At 37.7% G+C, this 14,078-nt stretch overlaps 1 protein-coding gene across 1 annotated transcript in view; it reads right to left on the bottom strand.

Moving 5' to 3' along the window:
- LOC113048511 (serine/threonine-protein kinase N1-like) overlaps positions 1-10,303 on the bottom strand; it is a 35,946-nt gene extending 25,643 nt beyond the window's left edge. The window contains exon 1 of the mRNA XM_026210382.1: positions 9,650-10,303. Coding sequence (XP_026066167.1) covers positions 9,650-9,679 — 30 coding nt within the window. The 5' untranslated portion in view covers positions 9,680-10,303. The remainder of the gene's footprint in view (positions 1-9,649) is intronic.
- Between the last annotated feature and the right edge of the window lie 3,775 nt (positions 10,304-14,078).

Genomic DNA, 14,078 nt, shown 5'->3' with positions numbered 1-14,078 from the left:
CATTACACAGGAACCAAATTAAATGAGTTCACTTTTCTGAAAAACAAATGGAGCAAAGCAAAGTTAAATCTGTATGTAGGATTTAACACTTTAACAAAAAAGTACTGTTGTTTCAACAACTGTCATCAACTGTTTCTGCAACAACAACAAAAACTAGGAGGTTAACATTACAAAATTATTACAGAACTACAGTTAACCCAAAAATCTACTTTTAATATCTGAGTGAAGGACTGGAGTACACTTGCAACGCCCAAGCAAGCATCTAAAACACCCAGTAACTGCCTAGCTTCCACCCAAAACTCCCTAGCAGACATATAGCAATGACTTCCCAGTCACCAAGAATTAGGAACCACCCAAAACACTCTAGCAACAAATTAGCAAACGCCTGAAACACCCAGCAAATTCCTAGCATCCATCTATAACACCTATAGGGCCCTATGATTTCCACGGTGCATAAAACACACCCAGAACAAACAGAAACACAGAATTTCTGAAAAACCTAAAACATTTATTTGTGTTGTTGTTATTAGTATTATAATTTTTTTACTGAACTAAAATTATTATTACAATTCTGTTGAAACACCATTTAAGAAAAAGGAAAAAATCATTTAAGAAGAAAAAAGGATTTCATAGGATCATAGGTCTAGCAACTGCATCTTGGAACATCGACAATGTCGTCACAATAAAAATCTATTTTTCAGAGTTTCAACAATGTGCAGCATCTGGTTGCAAAAAAACGTCTAAATTATAATTCCTGAAGAAATTGGAGGTAAGAATATGTTGGTTTTTAATATCTATTAACTCAATATTACAGGTTTTTAAACTAAAGTATCTTGTTAGCTAACAGCTTTGACTTTAGTTAGTTTAGCAAAAGCATCTTCTGAAGTCTACTGAAGATATACAGTATATTATTCATACATGTGTATAATTACAGTTGCAGTGCAGATGCACGGTCTTGACATTCCATTACGCTGGACGGCTTAAGCATAGCGGCTCATAGAAACATGAGGAATCCACCTATACACATCTTTGCTTGCAGCTGCCTAACTACCACCAAGAACATCTCATCAACTGCCTAGCAAACATACTGTAATGCTCAGAATGTAATATTCAGAACATACAGTCAACCACCTAGCGTACCGCCTAAACACACACCCATAGCACTTGTATTTCAGTGCAAACAATCAAATGAAACCCCAGCAACAAGCATCAGATATCAGGGTTTGTTTTACTGTTTATTATTTTGTGTATCATGGGTCAGATTTCAAGAGATCTGAATGATTGCTAGTCCCCACGTCTCACTGAGTGAAAACAACACCTGATCAATAAAAGGTGCGTGTGGACGAGAGACACTAAACACACACAGAGAGAGAGAGACAGGAAGTCATTAGTGAGCTTTGAGTGGACTGATCAATTTCTCTCAGTGCTTTTGGCAGCTACAACTAACAACTTAAATGTAATAAAAACTGAATTAGCAGAAGGACTCTTGCTGCTGAGAAAGATAAAAATCCCATTAACGGATCTAACTCAACACTATTCAGTGCATCCGTTTTAACATACTATATATATGTATATGTGTGTATATGTGTGTATATATATATATATATATATATATATATATATATATATATATATATATATATATATATATATATATATATATATATATATATACAGGTGCATCTCCAAAAATTTTAATATCAGGGAAAAGGTCTTTTTTTTGTAATTTCATTAAAAACACAAACATTTTTATATTCTAGATTTATTGCAAACAAATTGAAATATTTCAAGAGTTTTTTTGTTTTAATTCTGATGGTTACGACTTACAACTTATGACAATAAAAAATTCTGTATTTTAAAAAAGATTTAATATTACATTTTGAGATTGATTCGTTTGATTAATCTTGAATATATATACTGGGTACCTCTTAAGCTAGTTTAGAACATGCAACTACAATTTTGGGAAAGACTACTGACTTGACAGTTGTCCAGAAGACGATCATCAACAGCCTCCATAAGATTGGTGATAGCGCTAGCTGTTCTTTCTTTCTTTCTTTCTTTCTTTCTTTCTTTCTTTCTTTCTTTCTTTCTTTATGTCCCCTAAGGGCAATTGATTGCCTGCCTGTTCACAGAGTGCTGTATCGACATATATTTATAGAAAGTTGACTGGAAGTAAAAAGTGAGGTAGGAAAAGGTGCACAAGTAACAGGGATGACCACAGCCTTGGGAAGATTGTCAGGAAAAGGTGATTCAAGAATTTGGCAGAGCTTCACAAGCAGTGGACTGAAGCCGGAGATTTTGGAGCACTTTATGCTTCCATCTGATTTATGGAGATGCTGATTTAATTTTGCAGCAGGACTTTAGCATCTGCCCACAGTGTCAAAACCACTTCCAAGTGGTTTGATGACCATGATACTACTGTGCTTTTTACTGTGATTGGCCATCCAACTCACCAGACCTGAACCTCACAGAGAAACTATGTAAAATCTCACAAACAATACAGAGGAGCTGAAGAGCTATCAGAGCAACCTGGGCTTCAATAACACCTCAGCAGTGACACAGACTGATCGACTCCACGCCACGACACACTATATACATACTGTATATAAGTGTGAGTGCATTTATATATGTGTGTATGTATATACAAAACCCAGATGTTCTGAATATCAGATGCTATGTGAATTTAAGTTTAGCATGAAGCTTCGAACCTTTTAATTCTTCTAATGCCGATGTGAAACGCAAATGCATTTTACTTCAATAATGTGACACATTTCAGTACAAAACCATATTTATTTACCGAAGAAAAAAGAGACAGGACTACATTTGTATCGATTGAATGGTGAAACATCTCTATATGAGAGCTGTTTGAAAAAATTATATAGCCTTCATAAAATAAAAAATTCTGATGACTCAATAACAATAAAACTACTCTCTCAATACAATTTTATTAAGATTTGAGATGTAAAAGCTTCAGTTACATCTCGTTTCAGACACAGACCATCAGCGTTCAGAAAGCAATCAGACACAATCATGACTAAATCTGCTGCAGACAGATGTAGTATTCAGAGCCACATTAAGAGTCCGCCGTCAACATCTGCATTCACACACAAACTTCTGGAAAGCTTCAGCTATTCGGTATTTTTGCAGATTTATTAGTGACTCAACTAATGATGCCAGAGAGACTGCAGGTCAAAGTAAACAAGCCAAAACAATTAGCATTAGCAGGTGCAGAACTGAATGTGAGTTATGAAAAACCAAGCACAGCAATGTGAAAAACAAACAGTAAGATACAAATAATTTAAAAAGGGTCTATTAAAAGAAGCACAACATCTCAAATATGTTAAAAACTGAAAATATTTTCAGATTAATTGCTAATATTTTCGCTCTGTGCATCTCGTTTGCCGAATTCCTTCCTGATATCACTCTTGAGGATGTCATGCAAAGTGCTGTTAACATTAAACAAGTGCACCAAAGACTCACAAATACCCAGAGACTAAACCCTTCCTAATTTATTTAGCTGAGTTTGAGCTCTTCTTAGAAAGCCAAGGAATCTGTGGATAAAAGGGCAGACAGAAGCTAGATTGCGAAATAAACTTGTGCAAAATTGAGTGCATACAATTTTGATGTGCACTTTAAGATTTTATTTGCATCTTGGCAATTCCACCCAGTATTTTAACCAAAATCACACCTAAAAACACATGGATAGAAATGTAAAAACATGGGTTTATCCTGAATCTGTCAATCAAACTGAAGTGCGCAGCATCTGACATCACTTCCTGTGTGTTATTAAGACTCTATGGGTTAGATTCATAACATTAATAACCGATCACTCAATGAAGGACAGCCTGTGTGCTTCTGGACTCTTCAGGATTTACCGCAGAACAGAAAGGGATAATAATTCACCAAATTGTATTAAAAGAAAAGCTGATTACATTTACATCATCTCTGACCCAGATCATGATGAATATTTGCTTTACACGATGCTCTTACTTTGTTATCACTGCTGTGACATGCACCAAACCTGTATGACTATTCATTTTACGTTATCCAAAATTAACACGTCTTCATAACGACTACTGTTATGATACTTTTAAGGAGCTTGTTTGTCATTTTAGGAGCTTGACCGTTGCCAACCACCATCTACAACAATGTGAACATTATTTTAAATTCTCCGAAAAACAGAAAGTCCTACAGGTTTGGAGCAACATGAAAGTGAACAATAATAACATTTTTATTAAACTATCTCTTTAAGGCAAGACAGTACAAGCCTTTTTTTTTTGAAACATTCTGATTACTGTTTTTCTAAATGTGTAGCAAGTTAAAAATAGAAAACTAAAATAAATTAACTCTAATATGTCAACAAAAATCAAACAAGAAATTTTAACCTGGCTCGATCCAATATTCAGATTTATTCAAATTATTATTTTTTTCTTTGCATAATTACATAGCATTTCAGAGAATTGTTGTCTTATACTGCAATTAATCAGTTGGGGATGTATGACGATATATATTAGTTCACTTCTTTAAAGTCTACTTTGGCATCAACACAAAAACAAGGGTGAGGAAATTTGCATCATGTGCAAATATACAACATTGGTTCCAAATGAGGTGGTCAGAAGTGTTGTCAAAACATCTCTGTCTCCCATTACGTTTGGATGGCGCTCATGTTTCTCTTGTAATGTAAACAGAAGGTGGGGGATTTGACTTCAAGCCACCTGAAGGCATTTCTGTCCAATCACGAGCCTGAGGGCATTAGGGCTGATTCCTGCTCTGCTCACAGAAGAAATCATTTGGGCAACTGTTTTAGCAAACGACCCACAGCAGGTTATTGATTTTGTGCAATGAGCTTTAATGCATCTAAAGAGCTGCAAAAGCAGGGGGTGAAGAAGGACAAGGCCAGGCTAAAAGGATCAAGGGATGGATCTTCCTCTAGCGAGCGTGCCAGTTACACAAACATCTCTCGGATAAATCTCACAGGCAGAAACGTACCATACACGTACACGAAAGCAGACGTGATTGCGAGCAATGTGCCATTTAACACACTTAACCTTCCTGTTGTGTTGGTCAGTTTGACCCATTGCTTTTAAATGCTTGAAAACTGTGTAGCGCCTCTTGTGGCAACACTTAAAAGCCTCATGCAGATGCCTTTCAGACTGCACTCAGAATGCAAACATGACAACAGCAGGGCACTAGTAAAGCTAAATGCATTTGCAGTAATCTTGAATGGACCATCAGGTCAGTTTGACGTTTGTGCTGAAACATTAGAAACGAGTCTAAAGCCTTAGACGTAGCGTATAGACAGAGAACAGCTAAACCAGCCAGACCAGCTGATTCAGTTCCTCATCTACGCTGTTTAATTTTTAATTCTTCCGTGGATGAAGCTGAAACATCAATGCTACAGAGAGCCATGATTTTCTGTTGCATACAGCAGTAAGAGTCCTACACGACTTGTTCCTTTGGAGAACTATTTAGAGTTTGTATAATCCAGCCTGTATTATTCCTATGATGACCACAATAAAGAAAGACCGTCCAACATCAGACATGTTAAATCCAAAGCTTTCTGCCCAACAGATGACCCCCAGAGAGAAACCAGTTCAGTTATTCCTGAGATATTCTCCTGAAACTCTAGACAAGCCATTGTTACAGTTATATTTACAGCAATCACAACAGCTGCTGAACGCTTATTGCCTCGTGCCTTACTCTTATTTACAGTCTAAAATCCAGCACGAGAACACTTAAAGACCTGTTACAGTTACAAAAAATAAAAACATGAAGTAAAAGGGGGTTACATATGAATATTTTCACGAATCCAGATTTGATTGACTTCCAGGGCCGCGGGAAGTAATTTTGAACAGGGGGTGCTGTGAATTTTTTTTTTTTTACAAAAAACCTATGAGCCTATAGGCCTATTTAAAATACATTTTAAAAATATATACATTGAGATTTACTACTTTATTGTCATATACACTTCAGTGCACAGCCAGCCAGGGTCTGAAACACACAGACATCAGTTCTCAGATATGCGCAATGCGCTATTAATCTGAAGCAGAAGCAGAATCAGAAATAATAGTTTAAATAATAGTTTAATAATCGAAAAAAACGAAATAATTACTTTCATTACAATTTCAGATAGCCTATACATACATGCAACTCATTTATATACAACAAATAATATTACAACAAAATATAATATTGATCAAACTTCACAATAACGCTAAAACAATGCAATCGATTTGGGCAGCTGGCTTGAGTCACTGCACGTTTATGTCACACGCAACTCTATTAACTCCAAAATCTTTTTACGCACACCACAAGGAAATAATCTCTGACTATTTAAGCAATTTGTTTATTGAACAGTTCTCCACATCCATTACGCAAAGAACACACGCACAGTATAAAGCTTTCTGTCTCCATCTCCAACCTTTTTACACAAACCACAAGGAATCTCCGACTATTTAATAGGGCTGGGTAAAAAATAGATTTTTCGATTAATCGTTTTTTAAAATGTGGTCGATTCAAAATCGATTCTCAAAGGCCATGAATCGATTTTTTTCCCGTATTTATTTCCGCATACATTGAACGTAAGATTAGCGTTAATCTAATTACAAATCTTCTCCACTAGATGTCACCCTCTTATGTGCCTTGTGCGATGTTACCAACGAACCCATGGTTGCCAGGGGTAGCGGTTTTCCCGCACAATTGGGCTATTTTAGAAAAGGAGTTGCGGGAAAAAATACGGAGTTGCGGGTTGCGGTTTTTTGGGCTACATTTATGATGTACTGCGGCCGCAAAAAAAAAAAATAAAATAAAATAATTGTGGACAAAGATAAAAGTGAACCTTTTATTAGTGGGTGTTGATCCCCCGGGAATTAATACTTGCGAGTAGTATTAATACTTGAGCGCGCGCCACATGTGCTTTGACATCACAAATCAAGCATCATCATCACGTCACTCACATCATGAGAGCGTTGTAGTCAGAAGCGTTGGTTCGGTTGTCTGTGGATGAACAAGCAGCATTCTAAAATGTCAGGTAAATGGGGAAAGTATGGAAAGAAGTATCGCAAAGAATGGGAGACAGAGAAAGGATTAAAGGAGTGGATTCGAAGTGTTCCAAATGATGATAGAATAGGGTATTTTATATATATATATATATATATATATATATATATATATATATATATATATATATATATATATATATATATAATAGTGTATTGTGTATTAAAAAAACAGTGTGTGCAAAGAATTTGGGTAAGACAAAAGGCGAATACTTTAAACTTAAACTTATATACATTTATTTTAAGGCCCTTTGTGGGAATCCAGCCGTTGTCTAATCTGATTGGACACTGAAAAATTGGGCTAGTTTTCATTCCATTTGGGCGGGTTTTGAGTTTTCATTGGGCTGGAAATATTTCTGGGACCTGGCAACCCTGAACGAACCTATCATTCATTCATTCAGTTAAAAGCAGTGGTTCCATTTTCTGCAATGTGCGTCAGTTCTTGCTCCCGTTCGCGTCTTACAGACTGCATCTTAAAGCCTCTTATACTTTCTGCACCCGCGAGTCCGCTATGGACCGCTATGCAGGCTTGATGTAAACATCGCCATCGGAGAGTGTGTACCGAGTCTGAGCAGACAACCGCGCGGACAGGTGCGCGTGGTCAGTTGTCTTCAAAAGCACAATTGCACATGTTCAGGCAGTGTGAAGAATCCCATTGCCAATCGAACCAATCGGACCGGGCTCGGGCTTGTGCGGTAAATGAGCGGTCATGTAATGTTTCGATTAGCGCGAGAAATATGCGAAAATGTATGCTGAGTAGTTGAAACGGAGGCTTGCTTCTGACGATTACGTTTTGGTAGCACCAGCAACTAAAGCAAAGTCTGAGGTTTGGAAAAGTTTTGACCTTGTTTATAATGAGAATAATGAGTGAATAATGGCGCACCATCAGTTTGCGCAGGAGCGCGCTGAAGACATCTACAGTGGATTCAATCATTTCCTCCAAAAAAACACTTAGGCCTTACCTAATCTTGGTGAGTAAATGTTTTTCAAATAATAACTAAATATTATTTGAGTCTTAAATGCATAATGTAGACAGAGTAGGCTATATAAGCTAATGTTGGCATTATTATTTTATTATGTCAGCTGCTATGGCGAAGCAAATCCGGCAGAGCCTTTATCTTAATTCATTTCGTTATTGCCAAATACCCATCTTAATTTATAATTTATCTTAATTAAATTTTTTAAGAAAGACTTGTTTTTATTGGTGTGTTGGCCTATTTATATGCTAAATGAGCCTATACCTTAGGGCTATTTATAGAGTGCTGAGATGTTACGATGTTACAGAAGACTTATTTTATTTCTTTGTTCAAACTTCCAAGTGGCCTATTACGTTAGTCATGTATAAATTATGTTAAACTATGCATAAATGACTCATTCCCGACAAAAGGCAAAAGAGCTGTGTGCTGCGTACATTTGAATAATGTCGGGTTGTAAATGGGTTCGGGCTTTTAAAAAGCTGTCAATCAAAATGTACGTGTCGGCTCGGGACATGTCGGGCTTAACTTTTAAGGCCCGATTGCAGCTCTAATAGAAAATCGAATCGAAAATCGAAATCGAATCGAGAATCGAAATAGAATCGATCTGGAACATCTGAATCGATACCCAGCCCTACTATTTAAACGTTATTTAACAGTTCTCCACAACCATTACACAAAGAACACACGAACGAAATAATACTCTCCATCTCCATCCCCACCACCTTAAAAAAATACTATAGTGTACTACTTACAATTGCTTGGCTAGTCAAAGCTGATCCCACACTTGTTGCCAAAAAAAAAAAAAAATGTTACAAGCGCGTTACAAATATTTTAATAGGCCTACATTTTTTTTAATCTCCCTCTCGTCACTAGGGGGTGCTGCAGCACCCCCAGCACCCCCACTTCCCGCGGCCATGTTGACTTCTTTCCCAAATTGCATTAACTGCTCTTAAACATGAAACAGCAGTGTTTAGGAGTTCTGTACACATGCTTGTTTGATAACTGTTTTATTAACTGTTTAGGTTTATGCACGTTAGATGCACATTGTTAGATGCCAGTGTTTCCTGTCAGTTATTAAACTATATCTTGTTGTGATTTTAAATCTGTATTTGAGTATAGAAAGAGCTGCTAAAGTCTGATGGTTGATGTGCTTTTTAAATGAAATTATTACAATCTTAATTCAAGCAATGAAGGACTGTGAAAGTCTGACAGTAGTCAGTGTTAACCCCAGTTGAAAACACTCATTAGACATTCAGAAAAGTAATCAGATATAACAAGTTACATTGGTTTAATAAATTAATAGAAAACGTTACATTACTTATTGCATTTTAAACAGTGTAACTTTAATCTGTATTCTATTGCATTTCCAAAGTCTCCTTCCCAACACTGCCTAATATTTCCTGATGTTTAAAGCATGATAACTAACACATTTTTCACTTCCTGTACTAAGCAAGAAAGAGACAGCGGAACACGTTCATTCTGTCTTCAGTGTCATTTTCCTGAAGCACTCGAGCAGCTTTTAAGACAACATGCGCGCGCACACATTAATAAAGAATAGATTATGTGCAGTGCATTAAAGCATCTCATGCACAGCGACAGATGGTCTAAACTTACACGCATGGAGCCGGTGATGCTGAGGGCCATCTCAGGTGTCAGGGAGCGGAGGTGACGATGCTTCTCACCTGAACAGCTTCAGTTTCACCAACAGCGCGTCATACCCAACATAGTGATGAAGCAGAGGCGGTGAACTGCGTCCTGTTGCGCGGTCATACAGATCAAATCCACCGGGCCATGTCTGCAAAACTCCCCGCGTGAACAGATGATGAAACAGATGAATTAGTTTTATTAGTCGCCTGGTCTAGATTGGATCGCGTTCATGAGTGTGCAGCATTATGAACAATGGAAAGTTGTTTCTCTTGCGTCTGGGACAGGTATTAATATAGCCTCCTGGATAAATGATGGAGTCCAAAATGAAACTCTTTAAAGTAGGCTACATCTTCGGAATCTACAGCAAATCGAAACCTGAAAGAAAGCATAACGATCCCGGTAAGCTTCACTGCTGAAGAGAGAGAGGTTCATCAGGAGCGTCCTGCCCCCGTTATTCTGTGATGAGACTTCAGCACGCGCAGGAACCGTCACCCGGAGATCTCGAGCTTCGGTGGCGCGCTCGACCAGCCGCCCGCGCGCACCGGAGCGCGGTCATGTGATGGACGTCTGTGTCCGGCGTACAAACAGAACGCTTTCGTTTTCACTTTAATCGTCTAATCACACTTGTTAAGCTTCCTGATAAGTCAAATTCAGCAATGACCTGGCATAACATAACTGCTTTCATAATAATTATGTCAGATCGTCGTCCTATAATAAAAATCTGGTTGAAATGCACGTCATCTTGGTCGAGCAGAACTTTGGGTGAGTTGTAGACTTGAGACGTCCCTTTCGAATCTTTGAGCTGGATGTTGTTTATTACGCATTCTGCAAAATGCAAATCATCCAAGATTCCACCGGCGATGATGTAATGAAGTGGTTTCCTTACACACACTGAATAACAAGCGTTTAGGCCTATTTGAGGGTTCAACTTGTCTACTGTCTTGGTCAAGTTTGAAAGTGCGCCCCCCTGTGGACCACACTGACGCCGTCGTTGTAAGAGTTTTTAAAAGAAACTTTAAAATACCCACACCAGCAAAGGTGCCGTTATTATTTTTCACATAGCTATAGGAACGTTAAATAATTTATTATTATTTGTGTATGTGAATTATAGGCTATTTAATAGTACACAATCCAGTCAAAATTAAGCATAATTTGACAGTTTAAAACAGTGTAACTGATTTAAAAATAAATAAAATATATTTTCTGTACTTCAAACGGAAACGTAAATATCCAGATATTAAAATATAGCTATAATAAACCTAAACATGCATGTTAAATTAATACACCGTTTAAATTAATAAATATGTTTAAAAAAAAAAACATTAAACCTGAGTGTTTGAATAATTAAGCACTGTGATTGGTTAACCGTTCTTGTCAAGTGGTGCTCGCGCGCGCGGACTTCACAAGCTAAAGCCAAAACCGTCTGACTTACTGGAAAAATACTTTCCTGCTTTCCTCAAATGGGATATTTATTGTCCACAGTAAGGTTTGTTCATATAGCATTGTTATTTATACCACATCCAGCCAAGTCAAGACGATCGAGAAAGTTATTCTAGCTTAGCTTTGGCTGATAGCAAAATAACCTACTGCAAGCACGAACTACAGGCTAGAGTTAGCGTAAACCTCTTATGATTGTTAGAAATAGCCTACATGTTTTATTCACTGTAGCTACTTTTGAGAAGTGTATGATTGATGATTGACTACTGCACTTGCAATCAGGACACAAAGGAGCTGGAGGACAAAAAAAGGTGAGTGAAATATTAGAATAAATGTTGGTTATAAATCCAAACGTGCAACCTTCACCAATAATGGCAACTATTTCAAACGTGAAATCTCATTATAAATTCCTTAAATATAAAAATGTCTATAGAAATATATATTTCATTGAATAATTAAGTTTAATAAGTTTGTCTTTCTTCCAACGTAATCAACTCTGCAGCTAATTACTTGTCATCTTTAATAAACCTAAAATAGTTTCATAAGTCAAATGATACTACATGCTTCCAGTCCTCCATTTTTAAATCCTCAATTAAATGGTTCAGATATTACTGTTTTTCTAAAAAAAAACGAGGAAAAGGAAATATATCGTATATATGTGGTTGTATCTAATTCATGTATCATCACTGCACTTATTATTTTAATATAGAGAAAAAACCTACAACCATTTTCTATAATATACAATTACAATATATCTTCAGTAATAATAATGACTTATATCAACTTAACTCAGAAAGTACATTTAACTGTTGCATATGATGATTGTTTCCTTAAATATACAAATAAATAAATTGGTTTGTCCTAAGAAACCAGCACAGCATCAATTTATTTTTATGATTCATCTTCTGTAGGTGGCGCTAGTGCAACAGGTCTAGTCTTCAGCCAAAAAATGTAACCTTTCTAAACGTGAAGACAAGACACAAACAAAAATGAACAAAAATACAGAAATTGGATTACTAAAGTGCTGTAGAGAATATAACAGAAATACTAATTATTTTATTACTATTAGTAGATTTTGCCAACAGGCACAAACTCAACGACGACTCCTCCCATCAGATATTGTACATCTAACTCTATATAAAAAAATACACCCTCCACAGCATCTAAAAAAAGTCACATTGATGGCATTGACAACAAACAGCTAATTTTCGATAGCTTTGTGTTTTTCGTAGAGTAGAGAACATTCTCTCTCTCTCAGTATATACACTTCCTTCACTCCTTCTCTCCCTCATGTGTCTTTTAGACACCTCCTTTTTTGTAGTTGCCACAACATCATCAGTAACCCAGGAAACCCATTGACTCAACAAGGACCCAGGAAATGAGGTAATGGTTCAGGAATGTTGGGAGACAAGAGTTTCCCCCACAGCTGAAATCCCCCTCTCCAGAGGAGAATGGCAAACAGAGTAGCTCTGTCTGAAGCCATGTGAGGTCAAGAGTTCTTAGACAACAACAAAACATTACCCATAACACAATATTTTTAGGCAATATAGAAATCCCTGGCCAGGTCATGTCTGGGAAAAGGGTATTGTCCACACTATTTAATCAAACACAGCCTAAATCAGTACATTAGCGAAACAGCAAACCTTTACATGGATGGGTCATATAATGGAGACGTTCAAACTATTGGGGAACAGGGTTGGGAAACAGGCTTAAACAATATCTAATTAACTATTTGGCTGTTGTTTAGGCATCAACTCGTAACCCACATGGCCTAATACATCAGCTAAAAAGAAAAGTCATTTCAAATGTGGAGTTGGTTCTTACATTTTGATGGAAGATTAAAGCAACATTTTTCTCCTTCATAATCATTTACAATATGGACAAAAAAACAGGAAAGTAGTAGTAGTTGAAATCCTACAGGCATGTAATTAATAAATACCATTGATAAAGGTTTAAATATTTTTAAATGTATGATTGTTCAAGCAAAATGATGAATGGATGAATGGTTTCAAACTACAAAGAAACCCAGATTTTCAGGAATGTTCTTGCATACTGAAGACTCAAAATGACTGCATTCAGAATGGATAAACTAGAACACAAGAGACCCGATTAGAAGGCTTGTAGGATACATTTGTGCTTAGAGCTTAGTGTTTTCTATAATAGTTTGGATAGGTGATTGATAATTAGTGATTGTTTAATTAGTGCACATGCTGGGTTGAATGGTGTTCAGACTGTCAGTGATGTGTGTCCAGTTCCACCACAGTCCAGTCACCCTGTAGGGGAACCGGCCTGACTGCTGGGGAGTAACAACTGATAGAAGCCACTGTTGCGGTGGAGCAGTCGAAGTGGGACCATGATTTTTGGCCCCACATGCTGCTCTCTAGAGGGCTGAGGATGCCCCCTCGCTGCCCAGGTAGGTACAGGAGTGGAAGACAGCCATCCTCCCCCGGCCAGAAGCATAGTCTCGTTAATAAGCTGCTGGACCATGTCCAGTTTTGTGTTCCAGTCCAGTTCCTGTAGAGGTGGTCGGCGAAGGTTTCCATTGTCCACTCTAAGGGGTAGGTCTGTCGGAATGGAATAGCCTGTCTGGTTGGGTGAACCATGGTTGGCGGTAGATCCAGCATCCCCTTCTTCCTCCTCGCTGGTCTCCATGGCCTCATAGATGGTGCAGAGTCCATATGAAGATGACTGGAGACATGGTTGCCCCTTCAGCTGCCTTTTCACCTGTGACTGATGTTTGAGTCTCTGTTGCTGCTCCATCTCAAGCTGCCGTTGCAGGAGCTGTCGGCGGAGTCTGTGTTCCTGCTGCTGCTGTTGTAGTTGTAACTGAAGCAGTTCTCGACGTTGCCTATCCAATGACCTTTGCTGCTCCTGCCGCTGCCTTTCTTCCTCCAGATACAGCCATTGCAGCCGTTCCTGTTCCTGGCGTCGCCGAATGTGCCGCAACTGTAGCTGCACA

The sequence above is a fragment of the Carassius auratus genome, chromosome 3, assembly GCF_003368295.1.
Source record: "Carassius auratus strain Wakin chromosome 3, ASM336829v1, whole genome shotgun sequence".
In the NCBI taxonomy this organism is placed as follows: domain Eukaryota; kingdom Metazoa; phylum Chordata; class Actinopteri; order Cypriniformes; family Cyprinidae; genus Carassius; species Carassius auratus.
This window is presented reverse-complemented; position numbering and strand designations above follow the sequence as displayed.